Source organism: Lonchura striata, chromosome 18, assembly GCF_046129695.1.
Source record: "Lonchura striata isolate bLonStr1 chromosome 18, bLonStr1.mat, whole genome shotgun sequence".
In the NCBI taxonomy this organism is placed as follows: Eukaryota; Metazoa; Chordata; class Aves; order Passeriformes; family Estrildidae; genus Lonchura; species Lonchura striata.
In genome coordinates this window covers 3590366-3607875 of record NC_134620.1, presented here as the reverse complement: position 1 = coordinate 3607875, position 17510 = coordinate 3590366, and the positions used below count along the sequence as shown (strand labels likewise).

Here is a 17510-nt window from a genome sequence, read left to right as displayed (position 1 = left end):
TTCATGATTCAGATTTCATTAATCAGAGTCAATGAAATGGGAAAATTCTGAGCCCTAAAAATCTTTGAAATCTCTACAGAAAGTTACTTCCAGAATTTACTCCCCATTTTCTCTTCACTCTTCTTTCTTGAAAGCAGTAAAAATACCCAAAATAATCGAGAGTTCTCTTCTGCTAGACTTTTCTCCTTTTATTGCTCACTTTACCCTTACAGTAAATTTTGCTCTGCACTCAAAAGCAGGGAAGTTGCAGAGGGTAATCTCCTCATATTTCTCTTTTTCTTACTTCTCCCCTTTCTTTCATTATCTTCACTCTGTAAGATGTACGTATAACATATAAAATTTCCAAATACTCAGTGAATAGTACTGTAAGAGTATTTGTGTATTTTAAAAGATTTGTTCAAAAGAGCCAGACAATAATTTTGCTTGTATGAAAATGGTTTTGATTGATAATTCTACGACCCCTTGCATTTGGTAAGTGGAAAATAGTCTGGGATTTCTGAACAAAATCAGTGATGTTTCTCAAGGGAGGACATTGTATTGCTGCTCTGTATTTTTCTCTTCCTCCCTTAATATTACCACCCTCTTCCAGAGGCACTATGTAGTCGCCCTTCTCCCAAATTCAACTGAATTTCACATTTCTCATAAACAGCTATCAGGTATTTACCATCAGAGATTTCAAAATAAGTGATAATATAATGTACTTGCAAACTTTAAACAGTGACATTTTTCACTTTCATAAACTGCAAGGCTGGCCGCTAAAACTGTCTTCTCTCAAGCTGACTTTTCCTCTCTAAATTTTCCTCAACCTTGAACTTCTTCTCAGCTGAAAATAGGAAAGTGATAGCTTAATAAAATCAATGTCTCAATACTTTCAGAACGGCAGACTACTATGGATAAGACTAGCATTTAAAATATTCGACTTGTTATATTTAATTTTTAATAATTAATTTAAAAAATATTTAGTAATTTTTAAAAATACTAGAACTTTCATTTTATTCTCTACAATGTGTAAAATACATAAAATTTACAAGGAAATAAAAATAGGCTTTCTCCAAATTATATCAAAGTGCATTAGAACAAAACAAGAGTGCATCTTTCATCACTTCAGGATATTCCACGGACATTGGATACCATATAACTTACCTGCTGTACTGAATGTTCTTCTAGGTACCTTGCTTTGCTTTTTTTGCTAGGGAAACCATATAAACAATAAAAACATTGTTCCAAAGCTGTTTCCAGCTCTTCTTTGTATGGATGAGTATCTTCAGAAGTGGAAGCTGCAAGTTCTTTCTGAAGTACCTGAACCTGCAAGGCAAGCATCAAGGACAAGGTCACCTGCAGATCACAATGAGCTACCCAGTGAGCTGCTAAAGGCAGATGATGAAACAACTTTAAGAGATTTTAAGGGATTTTTACATGGATTTTTCCCCAATAACAACCAAATATTACTCGTGTAATTCTATAAACTGGTCTCCAATAACAACCAAATATTACTCGTGTAATTCTGTAAACTGGTCTCACATAAGTCATTCCAATGGCACTGCAGCAGTACTGAAGTGCTTTTATTTTTCTTCCTGTATTAATTCATAAATACTTATCTTTAATCAATGAGGTTAAATATCAGCTTCATGTTTCAAACTTAAAATCATTCAAAGTTCTCCCCTAAACACCAAGCTGCTTCTGTGAATATAACTGTGAAATACAGTTCATCAATGCTGTGAATAAAGAAAAGGTACAGAAGAATTTCTGCCCTAACTCACAACCAGCAATTTCCTCTGCATGAAAAAAAGCAGGATGGAGAGGACTTGGCAGCAAAAGAAGAGAGAGAGTTAATGAAAATCTGGCTAAAAGGACTATAGAATTGAACAGTATGAACAGTATTACACAGATGGCTACACACCAAGGAAAGTGGCTGGATTGATCCCAAATTACTAAACACTGTAGCAAGTTGCTATCTTTACCTTCAACACTCCAAGAGAAAGCACCCATCAGTAGAATATTTTGGAAGATGCTGATACTTTAAGACATTCATTATAAAAACAGCAGCTGAATGCCAAAAGAAGAAAGGTAGCTCTTTGAAAATTCTCACTAAGCTTCCATAAAAAACAAACCAAAAAGGAACACATTCCAAGAAGACATTTTTCAAGGTCAATAAAAATATGCTCACCAAAAATAACCTGTGTAGGGCTATTCTGGATATTTATTTTGTAACCCAAACAAGACCCACACAGCCACTGAGGTTTAAGATTAAACTTCAATGTGTTCCACTATAGATTTCAATTTAAAAAAAAAAAAAGTTTATTTGTGACCATTTATCATTTTTCAACATCTAGGATTGCAAACTCAATTACTTATGCAAGATCCTACATTAAGCTTCTCATCATGATGGGCTTTCCTATCAATACAAACACTGCATTACAAGGCAAAAGTCTGACTTTCTATATATAAGAAGCTTATTTATAAGAGTGGAATTAAATAGAAGATGCTGATTCTCTCCTGATTAAAATATCTGTGCTAAGATCAAGGTCCTATTTATTAAGAGCCAAACCCCTGAAAAGGAAAAGCAAAGACAATTCTTAGAAAGCATTTCAATGACATCTGGAGTCACAGCAGACTCATTCATACTGAGTCCCAGCAGCCACCTTATTGCCAGCACTTTCCCTACATGAATTTGTGATCAACATTTGAAATTTACAGAAAGGGTAGATAAAAAAGCTGAAGAAAAACAGTGAGCATCAGAGGATACTGTAACAAAACCCTTGTATTCCTACTCCTACAAACAAAAGCACATCTAACAGCAGTAACAGAATTCTCACTTGAACAGCATTCAAAACAATCTCCTGTGTTATTATTCAACTTTCAAATTCTTGGCAGAAATCCAGAATTGTTCCTAATAATTCAGAGTATTGCTAAAAGCCTTAATTGATATTAACACCTTCTCTTGCACAGCACATTCATCCACAAGCAATATAAGGTCCTCGAGCAGTTTACCTACAGAAGGTGACCATTTAACACTAATCTATGAAACACACTTTTCACATTCTTGAAGCTGCCTTTCTCTTCAAATAATTCATCTCATTTTACCTTTGTCTTTCCCTATCCTTCCAACACCCTCTAGTCTCTGAAAACCAAATTCTTGTCTTTAATAATACTATATTATATTTTTGTTTAAGAAGCTGCCAGTTCTGTAGGTGAAAATGAAACATTTTGTTTAAAGTACCCAATGACATTTGCAAAGATCTCACTGTAAATACATTGGCAGCTCTCAGTCATCTGTACTTTCCCAGGTTCCCAGCCCATACTCTGTGACTCCACAGGCTGTGGGTACAGGCACATTTTTCAGGCACAATTCAGACTCATTACTTCAGAGCACGACATCTGTGGGCAAGCCGGAGCCTGGGAGCAGCCCATCTATTTTCATGAAGCACAGGGCTGAGCTAATAAGCCCTCTGGAGTCCCTGCAGGGGCAGCTCAGGTGTATCAGCATTTTGCTTCTAACACCAGGGAGGCTGAGGAGAGCAGGACATAGAGATAATCTGATAGTTCTACCCTGAATCAGCCTCAGTTCAAACACTGCTCATTCACTCCAGCCCTACCAGGGTGAGCTGACTCCTGCAGAACCCCTCAGGCTCTCTGTGCCATCCTTCCCAGCTGTCTAAATTACTGTCCTGGACATGCCACTGCTCAAATGCAGAGATAGATGGGGTCTGGCACTGATCTGTGGCTAATAAGCTCCAGGGAGTGCTGAGAAGGGAAATTAGGAGATTCCTGAGTAGCTCTATGCAGAACTAATCATGATTTTCTCTTGGCTGAAGGTAATAATCCTCAGTGAAGTCAAGCTGAATCTGCAAAGTGCCACTGAAATGTCCCTGTAGAGCACAGCCCAGTGGATGCCATGGCATCACATTATCTGGGATTTGCCAGAAGCCAGGCTGTCAGTGCTCTGCTCAGGGAAACACTTGGCTTTCTGAGCTAAGAGAAAATGAGCAAACACAAAGAAATATTCTAGTTACCACGGGAAATTTCTTTTCTGGTGTAACAACGAGACCTCAAGGAATAATCTTAAAAAGATCAACCATGAATGGCTAAGTCCTTTCATCTAATAATGCTACAGTATTCCTGCCCAGACACCCATTCCTGGAGCACATGAGATGAGATGCAACACACCCATCTGAACAACAGAGCAAAGAACAGCCTTAAGACATGGGAAAATGGAGGGTTAAAGTAATTCATCATTCTTATCATTGTTCAACAGATGAACTGTGTTTGAGTATTTAAAATAATATTTAGTTAATAACATTGAAAACAATAGAATTGCAATTTTTTTCAGACTGTGGTATAAAATCAAGGTAGCTAAAATCAAACAAGACAAATTTATCAATCGCAGAACAATTAAATGCATCACAGCTTCAGTGCAAATCCAGGTAACACCACAGGATGTGGGTGCAATCAGGAGCATTCCAGTTGTGTAACTGTGGATAGATGATGGGCTGCAAATCTTTACTCTTATGATTTGGAAGAAACAAACAACCAAGCTGTTCAAAATTGAATTTTCTTGGCTGAAAGTTTAAATATGTTCTTTTTACATGATAAACAGTATTTATGTACACTGAAAACGTGCAAACCCTACCTAACACTTGACAAATTCAGTTCTGTGAAGTGAGCAACTTATTTAGAATCACTGAGACAAGATGAATATGGAATCCCACTGTGTTATTATAGCAGCAATTTTAAAGATGTAACACAACAGTTTTTTTTAGCTTCTAAATGATGTACAGTACTATCCAACTGCTTGGTCATTCCTACCTCTCTTTCAAATCCCATGAACAAAATAAAATACTAGTGCAAGAAGCAAAACAAAGGAGAAAGAATAAAACAATTCTTTTCAGTGAGGCAAGTCTAGAGAACAATGGGGAGTATAACAGAAGCAGACCAATAGAAAAGGGTCTGGAATAACAAGCCTTTGCTATTCAGATTAAACTGACTGAAACTTTCATATGTTTGTCTGGGAGAAGATGGAAAGTGGATCTAAAAGTGTATATTTAACATGAAGATAAGGCAATAAACAATCTAACTTTGATTCTGATTGATCCTTGAAAGTCATCTGGCCAAGCCACATCTCAAAGCAGGGAACAAAGTTCAATCTCAGTTATTCCACAATGCCAATACTTACATAGAACTTGAGCAGAGCACCATCTGAATTGCAACACCATGATCTTCTCCCCAAATACTCATGAGCTGTGTTCAGCAGCATAAGTGAAGAAGGCAACATAGGGGTATCAGGACTCACTGGAAGAAAGAAATTGGTAAATGTTAAAGTAGCACAGAACTGAGTTAAGTCTGAGTCAATGCTTCAGCTGGCAAACAGCTTCCTCTCTGATGGAAAGCAATGCTTGCATAGCCCTCCTACTCCCCTCAGCCAGCAAGGTAAGACAACAAACAAATAGTTTATTACATATATTTTCCTGAGCTAGATGGTAAAGAGCTCAGGTCCAATATATAAAAGTGAAGAAATAATCTACCTTCTTCTCCCTGGTTCTGCTGCTGCTGGCAGCAAAGGGATCGAAAAGCATCTTCCTCATGCTGGATGATCCTGTGCAGGATGATCCATGGAAGCACTGAGGACACATATGGCTCTTTTGGTTCTTCCTGGACAGCCATGCTGCAGTCTATGATCTAATAAAGAAACAGACATTATACAGACAAAGTGATGCAAGACAAAGGTCAGGTGTGAATCCTCCCCAAACAATCCCACATTTTACCCCAAGGAAATAATCTAAAATTGAGTCTCAGCTTCTCACAAGTGGCTTAAAAATGCTAGAGATAAACCAATCAGTAGGGGAAGGATAGCAGATGGTTTGCCCTACTCTGACATTCCTCTTGCACCCCCATTTTCCACCTACATGTCTCTGTTTATATGCTATATGAGCAATTCATAGTAAGGAAATACACAGCACCAATTCTTAGCATTACTAGGCCTCATTATTGTACAAGAAATTTCCCTACAACCCAGATGAAGAGGAACTTTAAAAAATTCCTGAATTCTAGAACTAGTCTTAAAACAACTGTTAAAAGACCAACTAGAATCATTAAAGATGCTATAAAAATGATGTGCCTGAACACTCTGTTCTCCAGAATTCCATTACATTCTATAAAACATACAATTTTACATAATAAGAGTATGATTTCGTAAGTAGTGAAGGGTCCTTGGCTTTTACAGAAGTAAATAGAGATTTGAGAATTGCAAGCACATTGAATTTTGACATTAACTACACCTGCTTCTTAACAGAACTGCCATTTGTAAATCTGCCATTTGTTACCTGGGCTGAAAACACTCATTCAGTTTTGAGGTTTGAAAGTACCTTCTGTAAAAGGCTAAAATTAGTTGTATTCATAATTCTAGAAGCAGTTCACATTTTACTTTTCCCCTGCCCTGTTCAGATCATCCTTTCTGTTTTTACTAGAAAAACACTTTGGCAAGCATTTGCAAGCAATTCTACCCTACCTGTAAGGCTTATGGACCTTGCCCTCCAGCCTGAAGCACATCCAGGCAAGATCAGAGCCATAACTTAGAAACTTCACCCAAGCAGCTCAATCAATCTTCACATTATCACCATTTCAAATAGCCTAAACCCCCAGTGTTGGGTTATCTTACCACCATATTTTGATTGGTTTAGGCAGCTTGGTGTCTAAAGGTACTGGTTCTAACACAGGTGTGTGCTCAGTGCAGGTCTGTCACACTGCAGACTATGACAATGCTCACACAATATGGTGATACCCATCTTCCCCAAAAATGTAACAGGGATGTAACCAAAGCCATCACTATGAGTGGGTGGGAATTCACACAGCTACTGCATCATGCCTTGAATTCTGCAGCACACAGCACATCTCCCCTGGTGCCAGGCCATGGCTTACCTGGATCAGGTTGTTTGTTAAGCGAACCAGGCTTGGTGTGACAGAGGAGTCTTTCAAGATGCTGTTAACTGATGATAATGAAGTATCTATTCCTGTGAGCAGCTGTGTTACCGTAGCAACCCACTCCTCTTTAGCAGAGGCTGCTGTCATATTGATCATCTGCTGAATTGCTTCATTCAAGGCAACATCTGAGCATTCAAAGCATTGCTTGTAGTCTTTCAGTTTGAGCAGGGAGTCCTAGGGAATGTAAATATGAAAAAGATCTATTATAACAATGAAGAGTTTATTTTAAACATGAATGCACAGCAGGGCAAAGCAAAACACTATATTCAGTTAGTGTGATTACTTCAATGAAATGAAACAACATCTTTAAATGCAACATTAAAAGGACAATAGGAGGTACATGGATCCTGGACAACAAATACTCAAGTAGGACCTAAATACAAAAAAAATTATCACATCATTCTGCTTTAATAAGACATGCAAGGAAAGAAAATAGGGATGGCTGTAAGTCTGTAATTCTAATGATCTACAGCTCAACAGAGCCCTTACAAGAAACGAGGTTTGGATCTTGATGATCTCGTGCTACCATTTTATTACTTCATCAATAACAAAGAAGCAACTCTAAGGCCAGTGTAACAGCAACTTCTGCTTCTTTCTACTCTGAAAGGGCTGGGTCACCTGACAGCATGGAAAATGTAGGACTTGGCTCAGTCCAGTTAAAAGACCATCAGTTTTTTTGGTTCAAACGTTTTTTCCCCCAAATAACCTAATATACTCAGCTGAGCTCATTTATACACTTAATGTACACTTATTTTTACAGTGTCAAATGGATTAACTTTACAGCAATTATACTGCATGTATCAACAGTTTCTCATTCATGCAGTAGTGAGTCTTTACAGCATAAAAAACATTCATATGCTAGATAACCAAGTTTCAAAATGGTTTTAAGTCACCATATAGTCAAAGCAGCATTAATTCACCCATGAAATAACTCAGGAAATTATTCAAGTTTCTGTTCATTCAATGGAGGCCTCAACATCCTGTATCTTTAGCCACATTCTCAGCCAGCAAGAGCTGGCACTTTGCTACTGATGTCGATAAAGCTGAGATCTTCAGAGCATTTACAGATTTGGTTCCATGTTTTGCTTCGTAAATAAGACTCATAACTGTTAACACCCACTCCAGAAATCCTTCCCTCCTGTTTTCAGGAATGTGTATTAATTCCTTACTAGACCAGATTTTGTAGGAAACAAAGCAAACCTGGAGGAGCAGCAGCTGAGCTGGTCTCTCTGGAATGGATGTGACAAACTCCAGGTGTTTGGCTCTGCCGTAGCCATTAAAGCTCAAGGTTGGCCGGAGCAGATGCACCACTGCATTGTAGTCCCCTGCCTCATACAGGCGCTGGATCTCTTCCAAAGACTGGCACCTCTCCAGAGATTTTAGGTTCTTTTCAATCTGCAAACACCACAGATGATATAATCTTAACTTTTGTTTTCACTTATATTTGGCTACTGATGCTTCTCCCAGCTCTTAATGTTTAAGAAAACACTGATTCAATGAACTACTGCTGTTTTAATGCATGCAGCTGCTTTAATATTTTTATTTTGTATAAAAGCAATCTAAATATGTACAAGGACCAAGAGATACAAAAACTGTAGTTTTTGAAAAAGAGAGAGTAGCCTTGACACAATCTTCAAACAAAACAAAACCCTCACTCTGAAATACAGTAAACTTCTATCACAAAAGAACTAATACATAGGTGACATTTGAAACTGGGAGAGGTGGAGTGGGAGGGGTGGAACAGGGAACACACACCTGCAAATGAACTCTTACCTCTTCTAAAGAGACCACAGAATCAACGTGCAGATTAGGCAACCGTATGACAATGCCACACTCATTGCCAGCTTTAGCTTGTGTGCTAGTGCAGTTCTGCAGCATTTCAGTGCATATATCATAGTTTTCAAGGGCCTGTTCCATGTCTCCCTAGAGAAACAGTACAGAGAAAAGCATTTAACCAAAAAAATCCTATGGTTCTCACTGCAGAAAGAGTCTCCAAAACTCATAGAAATGCTTAAATTTAATGCAGGCACTGCCAGTGTGATTACTGCATGTCCTCAAAAATTACAAATTCAACTGAATAGCTCAAATTAAAGCAAAAATATTTTAAAATATTTTACAAATTATTTCAGTAACAGGTAAATCAGAAAAACAGAATTCAGCCTGCATAAATTTGCAAGATTGGTCCGGAGTGCTAAAACCCCTTTTCTTTAAAAAGGCAGAAGAGTAAACTAGAAGAAATAACTCTTCCATTTGTGCAAATTAAAACAGTGAGTAAAGAAACATTTGTATATTCTGCAAAGCGAATGAATTCTACTTGCTCTGTGCAAAGTGGTTACTGAAATTGAGAGGTCAGGAAGGCATGCACAGGCAAAATACAACTCTGCATATCACAAGGAAAAGAATGCCACTAGTTGTATAGGAACTCTCATTTTTCCTAAATAACTCTATTAGAAAGGAATCCTTAGATGCAGTGAAAAAAAGGGGGAAGGAACAAGTTAATTCACACTTATGAAACTGACTCACATAACTAGTTGACAATTGATTTAGACATAATTATTGCATTAAAAAACCCTCTTTGATGTCCTGGGGAAGCAACATTTAGAGGGGAAGAAAAAGACAGGGATCAAATAACATTTCTTTCAAATTATTCCCTTAGTGATAGGTTTAAAACCCTCTGCTTCAAAATTTGCATATTAAATTAAAAGTCTTCAAAAGCAGAACCATGCCACCTAGGAAAAGCAGAGGAAACAGTAATAAAACAGTGTCTGCTTCAGTTAAAATCTGCATTTTGGACTTCCTGAGACTTCAACAGTGTCCACAAGTCCAGGCCCTCAAAAATCTTATGTTCTGCAGCTCCACAACACTATTCCAATTAACTTTAGTACAAATATTTTTTTTTAGCTCAGTTAATTTAAACAAAAACTTACATATTAAACATATCTGAATATTTGCTTAGCATGTGAGACCTCCTACTTCATTTCCACCTCAACCCTCAGGGGAAGTTAATTATATTTAAAAGTAAAACTAAATCACTATAGTTTAAGCTGCTTTTATCCACATGCTTAAAGGAGTTGAGATTCCTAAATCAGCTGCATCTGAACAATTTTGACTTGAATTTGGGACAAGCTGTGTTTGTTGAACCAAAAGTGAAGCCAACCTGCAGTGCCAGAAATCGAGCCTTCAGCCAATAGACCCGAGTGACAAACTCCATCCAGCCCTCCTCAAACAAATCTCGCTGCGAGGACGCAAATGACAGCTGCAACAAGTCTCCCAAAAAATGAGTTCCTGGGAAGTCAGGACCAAACTTGCCATTCACAGAGGCAGCAGGACAATTTCGTGGAGAAACTGCAAGTCAATTAATTACATTTTATCATTAAGTTACTGGCATCCCATGGAAGGAGTCCCACATAACAGAATCTCAAAGGTACTGATCAACCTGAAAGCAAACAACTGATTCCCCAATAAAACACAGATTTGGAGGATATTAAGAAAAAACAGTGCCAAAACCAAGTGAATTCCTAGAAACATTTCTTCATATGCCCCCAGTGTTTTCAGAGTCTGAAGAAAATTACATCAAGTCCTCACCTGTAGAACTCTTCCCTTTTGTCAGTAGCCACTGATCTAATTGCAGCTCCATGCAAGAAAGGCTCATTAACATCATATCCTTCAGAAAAAGTAAGGAGATATCAAAAGAGTATTCACAGAAAGAAATACATTAAAAGAAGCATAAATTTAAAAAAAAAAATCACTAGATTTGCAATTTACTTCAAAGAAAGCCTTCATCTTGTCCTCTTGGGATTTCTATTCCCAAGGTCTAAGTACTTCTTCTGCCTGAAAGGTGTATAATACTATTGATAAATCAACAGGTACAAAACCAAACAACACTTAGAACCATTAACAAAAAAAAATCTCAGCTCATGAAAGAAGGTCAGAACAGCATTGCTTGACGTTAGAAAAAATCGTCATCCTTACTTTTTTATCTGGCTGAAATAAAACTACATTAAACTGCCAAATCATGCCAAAAGCATAATTCCAGAATACAGCAGTAGCCCTGACATTTGAAAAATAAGACAAAATTTAAGAAAAGTAGTTATGCAGTAATAATGAGAACCAAGGGAATACATTTATAAATATATTTACATTTGTTTAAAAAAGGGCACATATACATGAAATATATACATAAATAAGTCACAGGATGTATAAAAATTTAACATCTGCTACATAGAGGCACTTTTGTTTGTTTTGTAAATGACACCAATGGAACACAGCAATTTCCATAATTAATATTTCATTTGCAAAGAAGTAAAAATACTTGATCTGAAAAAAATTTTCCAACTGAAGTCATACCAAAGGCAAATAACTTTCCAAATTAATACAAACTGCTAACATTAAAAAGATAAAACGGGCTGGCTCAGAGGTCAAGAAGTATCAGAACTGATTTTATAATTCAAGAAGTACCATCTTCTATCATTAAGCTGGTTTAACAATAATGTAAAGAACTTACTATTTTTTTCTATTTGCTTTCAGGAAATTCCAGATTTATAAAGGTAGTAAAATGGTGATGCTGAGGAGGTGGTTTTGGTTTGGTTTGTTGTTTGGGTTCTTTTACTGTAAAATTCAGGTTATCTTAAAACTACATAGTATTTACTCTGTTTAAAGCACCAATGCTGACCCTCAATCAGCCAGTGAGAGCAGAGCAGCCCCTGTACTGACCTGATGATAAAACAAAACTCTGTCATACCAGAAGAAAAAGGGGAGGGGGGAGAAAGAGCAACAACAGAATAAAGGGATAAAATATATCTGCATCTATTACATCTCTATGGGTGTATGTGTGATAAACACCCATTATATACAGTTCAGAGTTGCAGGTAGCATCACCCAGGTCTGTTCAGCTCAGGAACAGCTCCAGGAGCTGCACTGTACCCAAGTTTAGGACAGCTACCACAGCTGAGACAAGCAGAGCTGAGCTGAGCTGTGTCTGCTGGATTTCAGTTGGGCACTTCGAGCACCCTGACACCAAGCCAACAGCAAAGATGGAATAAGGAAAGGTGTTGAAACTACCTTGATGTGTTGATTACTTGAGTCCCTCAGGAGTGGGTTGGGAAGGCTACTGCTGTGCTTTCTCCAGCTGTTATAGATACTGAGGACCACCTCACACAAGCCAGGAGGCCACTTCACCAGGAACTTTTGGCTGATGACTTTCAGATATCTCATCATCAGCTCCAAGATCCCACCATTGTTCAGATTATCCAGCAGGAATTCATGAACATCCTGTTTTTCTAGAAAGCAGATAAACACAAAGGCCTGCATGTGTAAGGTTGAGGCAGATCATAACTTTAAACAATTAAGTTTCAACAGGGTTTTGTGCACTTATATCACAGCAGTTCATCTGCACTGCACATGTACAGAATTCCGTTACTGTATTCTGATCTGTTTAAATGGGAAATTCCACACAACAGGGCTCCTGCACACCATGATTGAACAATTCCCCAAAACTTAAAAAATTAGTACCAACTGAGATACTTCTATACCATAAAATTACACTTTTCAAAACAGCGTATACTTCTGTATCTTCTAGGCATGACAGGAAAATACAGAAAATAAAGCATACTATATGGCAAAAACAACAAAGAAAGAACAGGTGTTATAATGCAATACCTACCAGATTCCATAAATGTTGTAGAATCAAATGACATTCTATGTGGTCCAACATGCTGAGAATTCTCCTCTTTGACCTCTGATTGCACCTCATAGTTATTGAAAGGGTCCTCCTCCTCCTCAGGGTCTAATTTCCTTAATCTGTGTGAAAGGGGAACAAAAACCATAATATCAACAAAGTCCTCATTCTTTCTTTCATTACTAGGTGAAACCTAAATATGAAACACTGTGCAAATTTTAACAGTGAGAATATATTACTGAAACAAATTCAGAGATTTGCATCCAGTTCCTTTCGTCCAATTCAAGACTAGTTTCTTATCCATTTTGATATGTGCATTGTCCACTAATTCACTTTAAGAGTAGTAAAAGCTGGTTTATTTTTCAATTTTTATTCAGCAATTTTTACTACAAGCAATCTTACTACATTTACCAGAAGACAATGCACCACATCTGCTTCAAAAAATAACAGGGGACTGGCAGTTTTAAGGATGGGGGGATATCAATCAAAAAAAAATCCCAAATAGCTTTCTCTCTATGATTATCTCATGATTAAAGCTGTTGCTGTACAGTACCTGGAAGGAAGGAACTTCACCAGCAGCTCTTGAAAGTCAACCTTCTCCTCTTTTTTACACTTGGTGTTCCGAACTCTAGCAGATCTCCTTTTGGCTGTTTCACCACTATCTTCTGTAATTCTTCTTCGCTTCACTCCTTTCTTAGATTTATCACCTGCAGATATGTCACCTAAAAACATAATGAAAAAAAACCCAAAACCGACAGGTTAAATTGGCAAAAAAAAAAGAGTAATCTTTTTTATTTTTAAAAAAATAATTACACAGCAACACTTGAGATTCATTGGTTTCCTTCTGAGGACAGTGCCAAAAAAAACTTCTACAGATTTCAAATAAATATAGCTGACAGCTTGGTCTTCTCAGCTTCTTCAAGTGACACATGAGCAGAAAAATAACACAGTCATCTTCTTTGTAAAATAGCTCATTCATTCTAAGAAGCTCAAGGCCCTTCCCAGCATAAAAAGTTTGATATGCATCTCTGGTGGAATGGAGTCACAATTTTTCTCATCTTAAAGACTGAAAAACTGAATTGTGGGGGTAACAGCACAAAACCAGAAAAGGTCAGATACTCCTTCACTTTCTCTATCACATGTCACACATACGCTGAAAAGGTTCCAACTCTACCAACATGCAATCAAAAGACAGCACATCCCAAAGAATCTGAAGGGTTTTTTGTATCCAAGTAAGTAGGAAAGAGATCTTGAATCTTAGATTGAAGTACCTTGCTCACCTACAGCAGCTCCTGGTTCCAATGAACTCTGACTGTGACTTGGGAAGTTGGGTGTGGTTGGAGTGTAAGGTAATACAGGATCTGGCACTGTCACCACTGGATTAGTGCTGACAGGAGTTGGCTGAATAACACTGACAGGAGTAGAGGTGGGAGAAAGCATCAAATGTTGAACTGGGTCTCTGTACTCCGAGAGATCAATTCTCTTTCCCAGACTGGGTCGAGGAGGATCACATGTTGTGAGGTGCTGATACATGGCAAGCAAAGCTTCTCCTAAACACTTCCACCTGTGAGGGAAACACAACAGCATCACAATGTCTTCAGCTCTTGTCACATTATTTTCTATATTATGTTTACAAACCTAACAGCATTCAATATTGTTTCTCTCTAACAGCTTAGAGATAGCAAGAGCAGCTTCTCAGTGGGACAGTGATACACACCTGAGTGTCAAAAACCTGTCCCATCACTCAAAAAATATCTCTAAAAAACACAAGGTCCATGCAGTAGTTGCTGAGGAAATTACTCTACACCAAAAGCTAAAAAGAGTAGTGTCAAAGAAAATTTTCAGGTTCTGCATTCAATCAACAACACTAAAAGAACTCATCCATATTCACAAGTAGAAACAATTTCTCTGCAAGATGAACTACATGCAGAGTCCATTAAAATTCCAGATAAATATGTGTAATACAAAAACCAAACCCCAATCTTTTATGCCTTAATAAATACATATATAACAACTTGTTAGTATCCTTATATCTTCCTGCAAATAAAGAACTGCAATTTTTTTTCTGAGTTTTCATTATCTCAATAGTAAAAACAATTTTTAAAAGCTAAACTTGCTTTCAAATTCACATACAAACTCTAGTCACATATGAAAAATCCAGTAATACATTGGAATAGCTGCCAAATCATTCTCAGATACCATATTTGTTTTTTACATCACTGGTTTAAAATCAAAAGTTGAAAAATAATTACTATGGGGTGTATGCTAAAACCATAAGCACACCGAACCAACCTATCAGCTAATAAGAAAACATTTGGAGGGTTGGTTTGTTTTTACAAGGAAAAAAAGGCGTTTTGAAGAAATCCGAAGCACAACACAGTTGTCAACTCTTCAGAAGATCTTTTTGAAAAGAGGAAATATAGACATACGTGAAAAAGGGAATTGGCTGCACCAGTCTGAGGTCTGGCTCTCTGTCACGCACCAGCAATGCTTGTCTTTTCTTACGTAGCTCCAGAGCTTCATTTATGATTCTTCCTGTTTCAGCTGCACTCACATTCACATTATGGATAGACATGTCACTAAGAAATAATAAAAAATGGAGATAAGAAAAATTTTTTGTTTGCTGGTTTGTTTTTTTATTAAAGCCTAGCGGGGATTTATTTAATACCATCATATAACATAACAAAAACAGCCTTAAAAGAAGCATTCACACAACATTGTTACCAACTTTATGGCACACATATAGATGTGTCAACCATCAGAAATCTTTGTTCTGAATGATCAGTTAACTTAGACAGATCCTGTAAATTTTATGGGCCTCTATTTTCCCACTTTCCTCCTACCTGCTCTTACTACAAAATCCACACAGAAGGAAAGGCAGTAACATGTGGGGATTTTTTGGTGAGGTTTTCTTGGGAGGGGAGAGAGTTGTTTTGGTTTTTATTTTATTAGATTGTTTTAATTAGGAAAACAAAAGTGAATGCTGTAGGGATCAGGAACTAATTAGAAAAACAAATGCAGGTGATTATAAGAGATCTAGGTATGAAAATAAATGAGCAGCAACAAATGGATTCTTTTCCTCTTTCTACCTCCCTCCAAAAGGAATTCCTGAAGAACATTCTGTCAGCAGCACCAACACATTATTATTCAGAAGGAAGTTCAGCAAGGTATTCCTACCACTTAAAGCACAAGAGCTCAGCAGGTTTTTTGAGCAACCCCAAACCTAAAATTTACACTCCAAAGGCAGCATATTCTCTAAGACAACATTCACCATTTGAGGAACATCCGTAAGGAATCTTTCTGGAGGCAAGGCTGCTCCTCAAAGATCTTCTCCTTCAAAACCAATCCTTTGCTATACAGACAATCTTTTTCCAGAGCTTTGCAGATGAAGTACAAACATGCTGACAGAGAAACGAAATTGAATGGTCAATGGCTGCTTTCGTTAATTCAAAGTTCCCATTTCTGGGCCTCACATACACCACTGAATTCCACCCAAATGTGACATTTACATGAATTAGTCCAATTGCTTTGTAAGGTGTCAATAATTACATGCATACCATTAAAATTGCCTGTTGTGTCTTCCTAGGTGCTATATCCAGAAAAATAATGTAATTAATTTTGCTTAAACAATGTTTTCAGTAGATCCTCCACTTACTTTCAAGCTTGTTCTGGCACAGAAGAAATTACAACCATAAAAAAGAAACACAATTATTCTCCATTTTTATGTTATCAAATATCTTAACTGCAGATTCCACTAATGAAGGAAGCAGTGTATCCACTGCTGTAACTACAATTAATCCTACCAGGCTATGAAAGAGATTGTATTTTTATACCCAAATCCTAGAGCTATGCAGGAAGAAAATACTAGAAAGCCAAAACATGTATGGAAAGGCAAAGGAACACTATACAGGGGAACTTCCTGCAGAGGGTCTGATCTGTGAGACCACAGACATTTATTTTTAGGGTAACCAAAACTTATCTAAACCATTATGCTTTATAATTCAGTAAAATCTCTACCCTGATGTAGCAGTCTCTACCAAATCCTGCTGCATTTTTTATGCAAGAGACACTTCAACCTATACGATTTCATTGTTACAATTTTTCTTGGTATGTAAAATTCCACACATCCGGAGATGTTTCTCATGCATTGTACTCACTCGTGTAGTCACTGAGGGTATACAAAATTGTGATAAGGTTATCCAAACAAGGCCAGTGATCAGGATTACACCTGAGCCCTTCTTCAAAAGCATGACGAGCCAAGGGTAGGCGGATCAGTTTTATTGCCACACGACCAATTTTATACCAGAGGTTGACATCAGTGGAGTCCAGCATTACAGCCTGGAAAGCACAACAAACAATATTATCCACATTTCAGACATGCCTACCCACTTTGCTGCAGGGACTGGCACTGCTTTAGTTTTCAGCACGATCACAACTGCTTTGGGGGCTGAATGGTGAACCAATTTTATCCCATATAGCATCAGAAAGAATACAGTACCCAACTGTACTCTGACATGATGTATGCTGCATGTATCTGTCTGTATTTTAGAAAGTTTTTACAAACATTAAGGTTCCAGTGTCTAATTTCAGCTGCACTGTACCTCCAGATAGAACTCCATGGCTGTCTCTAAGTCATCCCGCTGTGCTGCCAGTTGTGCTAGGTTTTTATAGGTGGAATATTTTAACATCAAACCCGGGTGTTTCAGCCCTTCTTTCTCATCACCAGAAAGAACTGCCTAAAAATCATAAAATAAATGCAATGTGAGCATTAGGAATCAGACAAGTAGCAAGAACAACAAACAACTTGCTAATTGATAATATTGACATTTCTAGTTAGCCAGTTAGAACTGAAGTA

At 37.5% G+C, this 17510-nt stretch overlaps 1 protein-coding gene across 3 annotated transcripts in view; it reads right to left on the bottom strand.

Moving 5' to 3' along the window:
- CABIN1 (calcineurin binding protein 1) overlaps positions 1-17510 on the bottom strand; it is a 109778-nt gene that overhangs the window by 88930 nt on the left and 3338 nt on the right. For 2 of the 3 annotated variants that reach the window (XM_021549888.2, XM_021549890.2), the window contains exons 6-21: positions 17257-17391; positions 16813-16993; positions 15927-16056; positions 15085-15234; positions 13927-14219; positions 13209-13377; positions 12641-12777; positions 12040-12257; positions 10564-10642; positions 10136-10323; positions 8752-8901; positions 8179-8373; positions 6916-7152; positions 5523-5676; positions 5174-5289; positions 1144-1305 (exon numbers count right to left, since the gene is read on the bottom strand). In XM_021549888.2, the coding sequence (XP_021405563.2) occupies positions 1144-1305; positions 5174-5289; positions 5523-5676; positions 6916-7152; positions 8179-8373; positions 8752-8901; positions 10136-10323; positions 10564-10642; positions 12040-12257; positions 12641-12777; positions 13209-13377; positions 13927-14219; positions 15085-15234; positions 15927-16056; positions 16813-16993; positions 17257-17391 (2694 nt within the window). The remainder of the gene's footprint in view (positions 1-1143; positions 1306-5173; positions 5290-5522; positions 5677-6915; positions 7153-8178; positions 8374-8751; positions 8902-10135; positions 10324-10563; positions 10643-12039; positions 12258-12640; positions 12778-13208; positions 13378-13926; positions 14220-15084; positions 15235-15926; positions 16057-16812; positions 16994-17256; positions 17392-17510) is intronic. The other variant, XM_021549889.2, reaches the window with a different exon arrangement.